The following is a 14,068-nucleotide window of genomic DNA, read 5'->3' as shown; positions in this document are numbered from 1 at the left end:
ATCATGTATCGTGCAGTCAGAAATTATTTTAAATTCAATATGAATAGTACCTAATGAAAATTGACTACACAATATACAATGAATGGATACGATTTGAGAATCTCCAAGATCCTTGTAAAGAGGATCTCCAAGATCCTTGCAAAGAGGATACTCCTGGAATACAAATCATGCCTGAAGATTGATATCTAGCCTACTCGATGTCACCAATCCCCTTCCCTTGGGCACCTGCCCCACCGTTGATAAATGCCACAATGCATCTAATTTCTAAGTAAATAACAAAATACAGTGAAATATAAAGTTAATTTAGGAGCTATTATTGGACAACCCACTCAAGAAATCATATATCTTTTATTTTATTTTATTTTATTTTATTTTATTTTACGAGAATATAGAGTGATTTCATTGTGAGAACCAAACAAATACAAGAGAGTACGTACCAAAGGTAATATAGAACTCTTATATGATTACCATACGAACTAAGAGAAATTGGTATAAATCTGCTACAAAGGCAACAGAAGCTAAAGACCTAACAGACTGGCACCTATGTTTCCAAAAAATCACTCGCTAAAACAACGAGGCCACATTATTCTATTGGATGAATGGAACTAGCTAGGATGACTACATACTACGATTAGTCGACGTTTGCATGTACAATAACATCAAGTCTGAGATCTAACGCGTATTTGTACACAAAGTCTTACAATTCAGTTGACCTCACAAATACGAATACCCACAAAAAAATTGTTCACTCCAACCACCATATTATCAATCCAGAAAAATAATTCACCTCCCTCTCTCGCCTCCTATATATATATATATGTATGAATCAAGCCTATCACCAATCATCAACTCCACTAAATAGCATACAATACTAATTCAAATTCCAATCCAAATGGCTTATAATTCTAAGCTAATCTCATCCCTCAATCTTTTAGCTTCATTTCTCATCCTTCTCGTTCCACTCTTTGCCCCTCTATCTTCAGCTGCGGATAACTCTTCAACCACGGTCTCCGCCGGAACCATTTGCAAATCTACCCCCGACCCTTCCTTTTGCAAATCTGTCCTCCCTCACAACCGCAACCCCGAAAATGTCTACTACTACGGCCGGTTCTCCGTCGGAAAGTCTTTATCTCAATCCCGAAAATTCTTGAAACTTATTGACAAGTATCTCCAAAGACGTCCTACTTTGTCACTTACCGCCGTCCGAGCCCTCGAGGACTGCCGGCTGCTTGCCGGCCTCAACATGGACTTTTTGCTCAACAGTTATGAAACCGTCAATAAAACTAGCAAAACCCTTTCCACACTCAAAGCCGACGACGTCCAAACCCTCCTCAGCGCCATTCTCACCAACCAGCAAACATGTTTCGACGGCATTCAGTCCACCGTGTCGTCGTGGAGTCTGAAAAATGGCCTCTCCGTCCCCCTCAAAAACGACACGAAATTCTACAGCGTTTCGCTAGCACTTTTTACCAAAGGGTGGGTTCCCAAGAAGAAGAAACAAGTCGCGTGGCGCCCGACTAGGAAGCAGCGGGGCTTCAAGAACGGACGCTTGCCGCTGAAGATGTCGAGCAAAATGCGTGCCGTTTACGAGAGCGTGAGCAAGCGGAAGATGCTGCAGACGGAGACGGCGGACGATGAGGTGTTAGTCAGTGAGATCGTGACGGTGAGTCCGGATGGAACCGGAAACTTCTCCACCATCAATGACGCCATTGCGGCAGCCCCAAACAACTCTGCACCAACTGATGGGTACTTCTTGATCTATGTCACAGCCGGTGTTTATGAAGAGTACGTCTCGGTTGCTAAAAATAAGAGGCACTTAATGATGGTCGGAGACGGCATTAACCAGACGATTATCACCGGTAACCGGAGCGTTGTTGATGGATGGACAACTTTCAACTCTGCAACATTTGGTAAGAGGTCTTAAACAAGAAATTAAAATTCATTATATTATAATTGACGGTCTAACAACACAATTAACTATTTGAGATTGGTTACGTAACACCTTAATACTTTTATTAAAAAAATCATTAAGACTTTTCTTAAACATTCAAGAGAGTTGCTTTGAATGAGCATGACAGAAAACGATGTCATTAAACATTTAAAAGTGCTTTAATATATCAGTAATCATTATATAATGTTGAATTAGTATCTTACAAGTTCTCGAATATGATAAATATTGCAGCTGTGGTTGCACCTGGATTTGTAGCGGTGAACATAACGTTCCGCAATACCGCCGGAGCAATCAAGCACCAAGCCGTTGCAGTCCGAAGCGGGGCGGATCTGTCCACCTTTTATAGTTGCAGCTTTGAAGCGTACCAAGACACACTATACACACATTCTCTTCGGCAATTCTACAGAGAATGTGACATATACGGCACCGTAGACTTCATATTTGGAAATGCTGCAGTGGTTTTCCAAAACTGCAACATTTATCCCCGCCTGCCGATGAGCGGTCAGTTCAACGCCATTACGGCTCAGGGTAGAACAGATCCGAACCAAAACACAGGCACTTCGATTCATAATTGCACCATTCGTGCCGCCGATGATTTAGCCTCTAGCAACAGCAGTACAAAGACTTATTTGGGCAGGCCATGGAAGGAGTATTCTAGGACAGTTTACATGCAGTCTTACATTGATAGCTTGGTGGAACCTGTTGGTTGGCGCGCTTGGGACGGAGATTTTGCGCTAAGCACATTGTATTACGCTGAGTACAACAACACTGGGCCCGGATCGAACACTACGAACAGAGTTACGTGGCCCGGTTATCATGTGATTAATTCTACCGACGCCGCTAATTTCACGGTGACTAATTTCTTGCTGGGAGATGATTGGTTGCCTCAAACCGGAGTGCCTTATACTGGCGAATTAATTTGATAAAGTTCTTGGATTGCAAGCCATTTTTTCATCTTCTCTTTTACTATATTCTTTCTCCTTGCCATTTTTTAAAGTGTAGTAATAAGCATGTAATGCCCAATTAAGCATTCTCAATTTAGAACTTCGGATTTAAAATTATAAATGGTTTTATTTTTTGTATTGTAACTGATTAGCTTTATAACAATCATGTTAGAAGAAACTTTCTTGATACCTCTTAATACAATTTGTCAAATTTGAAGCATATACATCAAAAGATTGGATTACACTTTATGTAGTTCGTTGTTAGTAATTTTTTTTTTTTAATGTGACTTCCAAAAATGCTAGAGAAATGCCTGAATATATAGCGTTGGCTGATCTGGCTTTTTTTTAATTTTATATATAAAGCTATGGTATCCTATTATATCGTTTTTGACCTAAAATAGATATCGACTTGTAGTGTAATGCCTTGACATACCAACATGGGTGGGATTATGTCATGACGTCCATCCATTTTATAATATATGAACTAGTAACAACATATGTAACATCCCACATCGACCAATGGAGAGGAGGTGATGTGCTTTATATATACATGCTCCCCTTCCTATAGCACAAGGCTTTTTGGGAACTCACTGACTTCAGATTCCATCGGAACTCCGAAGTTAAGCGAGTTCATGTGAGAGCAATCCTAAGATGGGTAACCCACTGAGAAGTTCTCGTCTGAGTTCCCAGAAACAAATCCATGAGGAAATGGTAAGCCCAAAACAGACAATATCGTGCTACGGCTGAGCCGAGCTTAGGATGTGACAAAATGGTATCAGAGCCACTCTGCTGTTCAGTGGTGTGCCGACAAGGACGTCGGGCCCCTAAAAGGGGTGGATTGTAACATCCCACATCAACCAACGGAGAGGGGGTGATGTGGCTTATATGTACATGCTCCCCTCCCTATAGCACGAGGCATTTTGGGAACTCATTGGCTTCGGATTCCATCGGAACTCCGAAGTTAAGCGAGTTTGGGCGAGAGCAATCCTAGGATGGATGACCCACCGGGAAGTTGATAGAGTGACTGTTACAAAAATCTCTCTCATATCAAGAAAGACTAGATCTAAGCTAACTTCGACATTTGACAAGCTGCAGGAACTGAAGGTGTATAGCATGTGATACGTAAACTATGTGCCCCATATCAATTCCAGGGCTCATGTTTCCCTCGCTCTTGTTGGTTGTTAGTTTCCAACAGTTTTCCATACTTAAGCATACATCCCAAGCCATCCACGCAATTGAAATGAAGGACATGAAGGAGTACTCTGTTTCGTGTCGGGCAAAAGATTACAAGTTTAGATGCCCAATTTATTAGGCAGCGATTTATAGCTTCAATTATATGACTCAAATTTGGTCTAAAAGCCAAGATATTAATTTGAGACACTCTGCTTTTGTTCTTTTGGTCTGCTAATCTCAAATGGCTCTACTTCTTTGACATAATGCAGTGTAAAGAATGTTCTACGTTGAACATTGACTTCAGTTTATCTGACCTACTAACCTTTAGTTGTATCACAAAGCTAACAAGTTAAAGAATTTAGACATTTTTTTAATTTTTTTAATTTTTTTATGTTTAGAAACCTCGGCAATACGAGATGATTTGTATTGATAGCGAAAAAGAAATTATACCTAGTCAGGAGGACATAAACCTTACAGTCATAATGCAAGAAAAATAAAATAAAAAATACATGAAAAAGAAGGGAAGACTTAAGAAAAACTTGTAGGCCGGGATGCTCAAAAATTCATATGAAGAAAAGGGAATCTCCATGGGTGGAACCGCATGCCATACGGGGAAAGATGAAAGTAACCCTAAATTTGCTAATTTATCAGCGATCGCATTACATTCTCGACAAAATATGAGAGCACCGGAAAATCATGTGTTTCAAAAGGGAAAGACATTTTTTCCAATGAATCCACAGCTGCCAAAGAAAAGAAAAATGTCAAAAGAAAAGCAGAAGATCACACTAGAAGCGTCGCTTTTGAGCCACAACTTTCACCATCCCGCGAGTGGGCCAGCTCCATAATAAAGATGAAAACATGAAGCTCTGCATAGAAAAAAAGTACATAATGCCTCAAACTCTGAAAGAAACCACCAAAAAAATAACCTGCTGAATCACGAAAACCCATGACAAGATGTACGACCCGAGTTACCCTTAGCAAGCCCATACGCATTCTCCCTAGCCCAATCATACGGAGGATGCCAATAATGAGAACAATAAAAGGAGCATTACATAACTTGATTGGAATACCAAGAGAGATTTAAAGTTGCTTATCTAAAACTCCGCGAACATAGCCAAGAGTGAAAGAGAAAACTCCAAACTGCCAACTCCGACGTTCATAAATTTATAAATATATATCATCTTCTAATGCATGAACACAAGATTATGGGCTATTAGACTCTTTTGATTTGTTACATGGAGAAGAAGACTCTCAAAAGTGAGATTTTTCATGAACTCTCTATCATCTCATGTTTTTTGCAAAAGCTTTTTTAATGTTGACACGGAAATTGTATCAAAAATATGAGGTGACGGAGAGTACATAAAGAGTTTCACTTTTAAGAGAGTCTCCTTAATTAGCATTGAGAAATGCTAAGAAAACTCTCTCAAAAATGAAAGAGATTTTTCAGTGTGACCAGTACACAGAGTGGTACATCACATGTTACTATACAAATAGTGGGATATGTGTGTTAAAAAGTTAATAACTTAAAAAATAAAATTTCACACCATTTATATAAAAACATGTGGTGTACCACCTATGTTCCAGTCACAATGAAAATTTTATCGCTTATGGGACTCTCCGCCACTTTTTTTTTTTTTTTGTGAAATTCTCGTGCTAACATTATAAAACTGTATACCAAAAAAAACGAGATGGCAAAGAATTTATAAGAAATCTCACTTTGAGAGAGCCTCCACACAAGCAACAAAATTGATTGCGTCCTTGTACTCTTTTTTGTTTCTGCTCCTTATCTTTGCTATGACGCATCTGAAATGAATGTAAATGCCACTCATAGAAGACAACTACATAGGAGTTACCAAAAGCAATCCTTCTGAACCGCCTTCTTTCACGTGCATGTGTTCCGTTATACCTTGGAACTCTCATGCATCTTATTAATCTCTACTTAAACAAAATCACGAACATTTAATTTTCTAGGTTTGCTCTTCTAATCGTTTCTGACAGATCACATCAACTTGATGATATAGCTATACCATCTTGTGACGGCAGACATTGCTTTGAGTTTGGCAAAAACTATTAGAGAGAACTCAGAGAAGGATGCATCGCTACGTATTTGCACATGATTATTTGGTTTAATAGCCGTTAATTAGGTGTTGAGTTCAAATTTCACAAAAAATTGTTAATAAAATCGTTGCTTGGTATATATAACCAACAATTGTTATTGAAGAACTGTGAGTCATTCACCAAGTTGACACATTTTAGTAAATTATAATTTATATTAATTACATAAGTTTAAAAATTTGACCATATTTAGCTAGCTACTAATTAAATCCGTACGATGAGGACTCAAGAAAATCACTTTTCAGCAGGCAAGACCTTGATTATGGACAAAATATTATTGCACAACAGGCGGAACGCTTTGTTCTTCTCTACCATCACGGATTCCTGTCCCTTAAGAGAGTTGTCGCAGAAGTCGGCGTCAGAAATCGCCACGTTGACCCACACTTCAACGTCCTTGAATTTACTCGCCGAGATGGCGGCGGTGCAGTCGTCGAGCTGGTCGTTGGCATCGGAGTAGTGCTCAACGCAGTCCGCCAACCCCTGCTGAATCACGGGGTCCAAGGAGGTGGCGTTGTGCATGAGCAACGACCGCATGTGCTCGTCCACGTCGGCGGCCATTGCCGCGGCCAGCCGGACGGCAATGTAGGCGAGGCCGATGAGGTCAGCGCCCTTGCTGTTCGAGTCCTTCTCTAGGGATTCGATGCATAAGTCCTTCCTGGGTGAATGCTGGCACGCTTGTTCAAGAAGCTTCATATTCACCTCCCCCGCGGCGGCAGCGGTGTTGCTTCCTTCACTTTCACCTTGACCTTGACCATTACCGGCGATCACGACAAATCTTGAGGCACACAATGTTGAGAGGAAGAAAAATGCTGCTGCAATTGGCTTCATTATTTTTCTTTTTCTTTTCCTTTTCCTTTTTTTGTTGTTGTTAAATTAATAGAAGGGGGTTATTTAATTAGAAAACAAGGAGAATGAGTATATAAATGAGGAGGAATTGGAATGGTGGTCGGTTTTTGTGAGAGGAGAGCCTCTCAATGCTGCGATTTATGAGGAACCTTCACGGGTTTCTCCTAATTTTTTAAACGCGTTTTGGAAGTTGATTTGAACGACTGGGACCGAAGGTGGATTTTGTTCTTCTAAATTTAACACATGTATGGTTATGCGGCTTGTGCTGAACATACGCAATTTGGAAATCAGGATTGTATGTTGGGCTTGAGTTATGATAGCTTTCCAAATTTCCTTAGAGGTTTGTAGCCCTAGGTATGCTTGGGCTATGTTCGTATTTTGTTTGGTGGCTTGGTCGTATAACTAAATTATTAACATTGTAAAAGACTAATTTTTCGCCGTTGTTGAATGAATGGGATTACATGAGAGTGCCTTGGAGTTGAAGAAAACCTTGAGGCCGTTTGAAAACCACTTGTTTTCAACTTTTAGTTTTCACTTTTTTTGAAAACGGAAAGTAGTTACCATTTTTTTTTTTTTTAAAAAAAAATTGAAAATTGAAAACAAAATGATTATCAAACTCTCCCTTAGATAAACAACATGACCGACTATATTGATAACGTAGCTTTTCCAATGCATGCGAGTTAACCTTTATAAGATTGGCTGGTTGGTCTGCTCTACTAAATATTTTAGCACAACAAGTAGGCATCATTTATAAAGTTAACCTCCACCACTTGCTTGAAGAAAACCCTTACTTGAACTAAGCTACCACCTCTTAACAAGCAAGCCCACAACTGAAGTAACGCTCCACCATCTGCTTAAAGAAAGTTGTCTCTTTTTTATTGACAGCTTTTGCTTCTCTCAACCAATTTTGCTTATTTCAGAACCAAAACTAAGAGGTTAGGGTTTGAGAGAAAGATTTGTTTGAGTTAAGCAACTCAACTGTTGGATTCCATGGTTCAAGCATAGTGAATCGTGTAAGTATCCTTGTGTTATTAGCTTTGCATTGCTTTGTTTCCATCATTCTGAATTTCTGAGCTACTATTATTGTATTGTGATTCAGTTTTCAGCTTCCTCCATTGATATTTGAACCTCAATTGATTGTTGATTCAGATGCCATTGCCTTTGTTTCATTGTTTAAAGTGTTTGTAATCGAACATCGAATATCATCTGAACATGTGGTTGATTCAGTTCGTTCGAATCATCTGAAAGAGTCTAGACCTTTAATCATTTGGTAATAAGGCTCATGTGACCACCATGGGAATAAGGCTTCATTAGATTTACGGTTGAGGAATTACATAACCTAATTGTATTGTTATTGATTCACTAAAATCTTGTGTTCATTGTATTGCAGCTCTTGAATCTAACTCCTTTGATCTTCCATTCGAATCATTTCGTCCCTTTTAGATCAGCTTGGGTGAGAAGCTGACATGATTAGGATGTTTTTAAAGAGTTGTAGAAGATTTGAGTTCATTTTGGAAGACATTAGATGTTCTTGTAGTTGTTTTGACAACACAGTGTACGTTGATGTTTTGTACTTTTATTCTAGATTTTCGAACCTTTGTAGTTTCATTTTGAGGTTTATTTTTAGTGGTAACGAAATTGTTTACATTCAGTTTTGGAGACTTTAAAATAGTTAATTTTTGCTTTTTTTAAAGTAACGTGAAATATCACCTACTTAAGTTTACTTTGTGCCAAATTCAAGGTGTGACGTGAACTCTTTGCTTGTGAATTTTATTCAAGTTTCATTCAAACAAGATAATTAAAATGAGGCAAAACAACCTTTAAAAAAACAATAAATGTTGGCAAATGATAATTTATTAATAATGATGAAAGCATCATAAGATCAATATCTCGGATACCTAAACCGGGTTGTATAAAACTCAAACGTGAAAATAAAAAACAAAAACATTATTTTTAAGAAAAGAATATTGCTTGACTACATGAGTTAGTGTATACACTTTGTATACAAACAAATTATACAATACAATCACAAGGTGTACCAAAACGCTGCCAAAGAAAAACAAAAGCGCCAATAAGATTATTTCCCCATTGCACTGCCAAGTGCAAAGTACCAAAATCCAAATGGATCAGATTGTTCTGAATCACTATGCTCCAAATCCTCTTTAAGGACAGAATCTGGGTGCGCGATTCACGAACCCGAACTTTTTTGTCCACTGTAATTGTTTCTTGGTGAACCAAAACTGATACGGTTAGGCACCTCCTCCACAAATACCCCAACCACCTTCCTGAATGGCTTCCTCCCCCATAGGACCCTTCTTAAAACCGTCTTTTAAAAAAAATTAAACAATGTATTGATACTAAAAAACAATAACTAAAAGTGATGACTTTTGAACTCACACTAATAACAGTTTTCAAATATTAATATATGTAAATAAACGTAAAAAAATAACCATATTAGACCATCTTCAAAGGAGATGTCAAATATACCAAATAGGATTGAAAGACATTTAAGTGTTTTCCAATGGATATGTCATATGTGATGCGGCATGTGAGTCATTTGACTCCTTACTTTCTAACTGTCTTTTTTGGCCGCAAATAAAGAATGAGTCAAATATATTTTATTTAATTTTTAATGCATGGGTCCCATTAACAATCAATAGAATAAAAACTAAAACTAATTTTGATTATTTTTTAATAGATAATGTAACTCTAGGTCCAATAAAATAATAAAATAAATATTTGATACATCCATTGGAAAAGAAGAGAATTTAGCATTTGTATTCAATTTGCCACATCAGTCATCAAATAAAATTTTGACATACTATATTTGACATCTCCTTTGGAGATATTCTATTACTAAATAATCAACAATCAGTTCAATCTTAAGAAACCATATTACAATATTACTAAATAATCAACAATCAGTTCAATCTTAAGAAACCAAATGAACAAAAGCTTCAAAAAATCCAGCATTGAAGTTTCACTTAAAAATAGTTCTTCTTTGTCTCAAACTCATCAAGTAAACCTTCATAATCAATTTTGTCTACAAAACCACTTTCAATACATATCAAAGCAAACTCATTTAACTTTCATGCAACATGATTGATCGCAAGTATAATTTGTAATATTGTAGGACACTTGAAATTTTTTTTTTATCACATTCAGATATAATAATGCTATGTATATAAGATATGAAATTGTTTTGGGAACCTTTTAAATTTTAGGGCCCTGTGCGGTCCAACACTTTGCTCTCCTCCCAAAGTCAACACTAGTGTTCCGGTGATATACTCGTCCACGACGCAAGTCTCGAAAAACCCATTTTACCCTCACTCTTCCCTTGCTCCGAACCGGCCGGTTCATTCACTGATTGATATTTCGGGCGAAATCTCTGGCTTAGAATCTAGAATATCGGGTTGAATCGGCGCCCTGCATAGTGGGCAATTAGACTGCGATTGAAACCAAGTGTCGATACAATCGATATGGAAGGCATGGTTGCACTTGGGCAGTACATGGCCTTACTGTTGGTTTTCGAAGTCCGATAAGCAAACTACGCACTCCAGGGGCGCTATAAGGGCGTTTTCTGTAGCAGTGGTGGTGGCAAAGTAAGTGCAAGGAGGTAGGGTTTTGAGAAGAAAGGGATCTAAGGCCTTTGGATTGGTAATTGAAGAGAGAGTGGTTTCGAGGAGGGAGGTAAAAGAGCGGTGGTTGCGAAGACGTCATTGGTGGCGGCGGCGGTGGTGGAAGAAGTAGCGGACGTTACGACGGAGCTGTGGTCCTATGAAAGCTATTAACTACATTGTAAAAGATGAAGTTGGTACAGAGGAAGAGAAAAGTGATAGAGAGAAAACCAGAGAGATTGTATTGATTGAATGAAGAAAATGTATACAAATGAACTTAATGAAATACTAGCTATACAATCCATTATATAGCCATATATCTCAATTACAATAATACCCTTCTAACAATACTAACATTTATGTTATTACTCCCCCCTCAAACTGAACTTGGGACCAAGTGAAGTTTGAAGTAGCTAGAGCGCTGAAACTAATATGGAACTGCAAGACCAAGATGTCTGCAATGCTTCAAGAACATTGGACTGTGCAATCCTTTGGTAAATACATCTGCAATTATTGTTATGAAGCTAAACACTGCATAAAACCCCAAACCCCTGTCTTATGCCGTTTGGAACAGTGTATGATAGTCTGGAGTTGTTGACATTAATGAGCAGGAAATAGTGCTTCACTAAACATGCTTCCCTGGCCTAAGCCTGCAATTTGGCCCTCATTTCCACCAGATGCTTCATCTGAGGTGCTGGCAAAAGAAAACCATTACACGGATCCACAAATACCATAGTCGATTACTCTCCTCGGGGAGTGAAATTACTCCACCGATACACCATCATTCTGTAATTTCAAAGGATGTGGAACATTCTGTGGAATAATTAATTACTCTTCACCAGGAATTTCAGAGAGCTCAATTGATCAACCCATGAGGCTTGCTAAAATTTATGTTGCTGCTAAAAATGCTCTGCACAGTACAATTTCTAATCCTAATCTGTTGAAGTCTTTGTCATCTACAGAGGACTTGGAGCAAAACAAAAAAAAAATATCGTGAACTAACTGAAGCTTTACAGAGACTGGCACCAAATCAACTAAGGAGAATGACATTCCCAAGAAACTAAATCTACCAAGGAGAATGACACTCCAAGAACCCAAAACAACCAAGGAGAATGACACTCCTTTTCACTTCACTGACATGAAACTTAACAAAAAATTATATCGATTTCTACCAAGAAAGACTGACACTTTCTTTTACAGTAAAACAAATCTGATATAACAAGAGATTGATACTCTTGTGCACTTCCCAGAATTTACACTTAACCAAGAAGGAATGACACTTTCTTGGGATGAATATACATCATATCACCAGACTACACTTCATCATATGAAAATCTCAAGATCACAACTATCACAAAAACCCTTGATTTTGCAGAAATCGAAGGCATCACAGAAATTGCACTACCCAGAACACAGTAAATCGTCTCAACAATATTATAGACATATGCATGAATTCGAAGAACCGAATCACCTGATCTGCACTAGAAATTGAACCAAAACCAAATCTTTAAGCCTCCACAATCAACAATTCTTCAAGAAACCAACAAGAAAACTAGTTGACGATGACAATTGGCCTTGGAATTCATCAAACAGAAAGAAATTCTCACTGACACAAATCAACAAACAGGTAGAATGCACAGACCTTTGCTCTACTGAAACCCCATAATTCTAGCACCAAGAAACTCCACCAAGAACAGCAAATCGTCCACAAGAACCAATCAACTACAAATCATGCGGCGGAAGAATGAAAGATCAACAAGGATCAGACTAACCCTTTTTCGCAGTTGGGATTTCTAGGGTTTCTTGCGAGGAGAAATCCGAGCCGTTCGAGGGAGGATCTGAGAACCCAATCGAATGGCATCGCAGAGGTAAGGAGCAATGGACGCTGCCATGCTTGACAACATAATCAAGCGGCCCATAGTTGCCTGACTAGCCAAGCCGGGGAAGCAGGTTCAACTCTCGGAGTAGAGATTAAGCAACCCTGTGTTGCTTCCAGGAAAATCTTTCTTCAGCAGCCTAATTTGCTCGAGCTTGAAGCCCCAGTCAAAATTTGCAGTGAAACCCAAATGAAATCAAAGAAAATCTATGTGAAATCTCAGAGAAGTTTACAGAGAAAGAAAGGAAGAAAGAGCTCTTGTATTACGAATACGGAAATACGCGGAAACGAAAGAAAGTAATTAAGAGAGAAAGAAGAGGAATCGACCACCAAGATCCATGGCGTGAGCCTTGGTGGCTCTGATACCATATTAACTACATTGTAAAAGATGAAGTTGGTACAAAGGAAGAGAAAAGTGATAGAGAGAAAACCAGAGAGATTTTATTGATTGAATGAAGAAAATGTATACAAATGAACTTAATGAAATACTAGCTATACAATCCCTTATATAGCTATATATCCCGATTACAATAATACCCTTCTAACAATACTAACATTTATGTTATTAGAAGCAAGCGATGGTGGAAACTACAACGAATAGAATGATGACTCAGCAGAGCATGATCTTGCCATTCAAAGCGTAGTGGGTGGGTTTGTGGATCAATGGAGTGGGTGAGTTTTCAAACATTGTGTTTGAAACTTAAAGGAGAAGGATGGGGCTTAAGTTATGGGGGAAGAGGAAGGGTTGTTGGCTCTGCAATTGGTAGTGATGACTGATAAAGTTTGGGACTTTGAGTTTGGTGGGTTGTTTTTAAGAGCCTCAGCACCTGGGCATGCATATGTGCCGACGAAAGCTAGCTGCTCTTGCTAAAGTTATTTCTCTTATATGCATGCATGTCAGAAAAATGTTTCAGTATGGTCGAAATATGAGGTGGTGTACTATGTTATTATATAATTGAAAGAAAAAAAAATTATTAGAAGCTAAATTTTTCGACTGACTGTGTGATTATTATTTCAATTTATAAAAATCAAACTCGAAATTTCGATGTATTGTGAAATATCTTTTCAGTCCAACAAAGGACTAAACTATGCAATAGGCCTGCGTCAATAACTGCAGTAGTACAGATGGGATGGGATGCCTATGCTCATTAAATTGATTTGGGCCAAAATACACTTCCCCAACATAACCTCATCAGATTTTCAAGTGAAATCAAGTCTGAACCCGGCCCGATACATGTGGGTTTGGGCCAAATACTGAATGTGCATAAATCACGAACCTAATTTTATCTTCTGCAAAATCATATGAATGCATTAAACTTCAAATAATTTGTGTGTTGGGTGGTATCCTGGCCATAAACTATTAAGTGCCTATAACCGCTGTCACCTAAGAAGATATTGAATGCTTTCAATTCAGTAAATTGAAGGCAAGCCTTGGTGCAATGAAATAGTTGTTCTTTTTTGTTCAAAATATTACGTGTTCGAATTGTGGTGTTTGCAAAACAAGAGTAAAGTTGTTCGATAGAAGTTCCTCCTCCTCCGACCCTTG

At 38.3% G+C, this 14,068-nt stretch overlaps 2 protein-coding genes and 1 pseudogene across 2 annotated transcripts; 1 reads left to right on the top strand and 2 right to left on the bottom strand.

The window, feature by feature from the left end:
- The first annotated feature begins 845 nt into the window (after positions 1–845).
- LOC137715781 (probable pectinesterase/pectinesterase inhibitor 7) lies at positions 846–3,078 on the top strand. The gene is made up of 2 exons (XM_068455129.1): positions 846–1,910; positions 2,183–3,078. Exons 1-2 carry the CDS (start codon positions 893–895, stop codon positions 2,872–2,874), a joined length of 1,710 nt encoding a protein of 569 aa, XP_068311230.1. The 5' UTR covers positions 846–892; the 3' UTR covers positions 2,875–3,078.
- A 3,240-nt stretch (positions 3,079–6,318) lies between these two features.
- LOC137715783 (putative invertase inhibitor) lies at positions 6,319–7,056 on the bottom strand. Its single transcript, XM_068455130.1, has one exon. The coding sequence runs from the start codon at positions 7,009–7,011 to the stop codon at positions 6,418–6,420; it is 594 nt and encodes a 197-aa protein (XP_068311231.1). The 5' UTR covers positions 7,012–7,056; the 3' UTR covers positions 6,319–6,417.
- Positions 7,057–10,297: 3,241 nt separating this feature from the next.
- On the bottom strand, positions 10,298–13,210 carry LOC137714669 (RING-H2 finger protein ATL5-like; annotated as a pseudogene).
- Positions 13,211–14,068: the final 858 nt, after the last annotated feature.

The sequence above is a fragment of the Pyrus communis genome, chromosome 14 (genome assembly GCF_963583255.1).
Source record: "Pyrus communis chromosome 14, drPyrComm1.1, whole genome shotgun sequence".
NCBI classification, from domain to species: Eukaryota; Viridiplantae; Streptophyta; class Magnoliopsida; order Rosales; family Rosaceae; genus Pyrus; species Pyrus communis.
The sequence above is the reverse complement of the archived record's forward strand: the minus strand, read 5'-3'. Positions and strand labels throughout refer to the sequence as shown.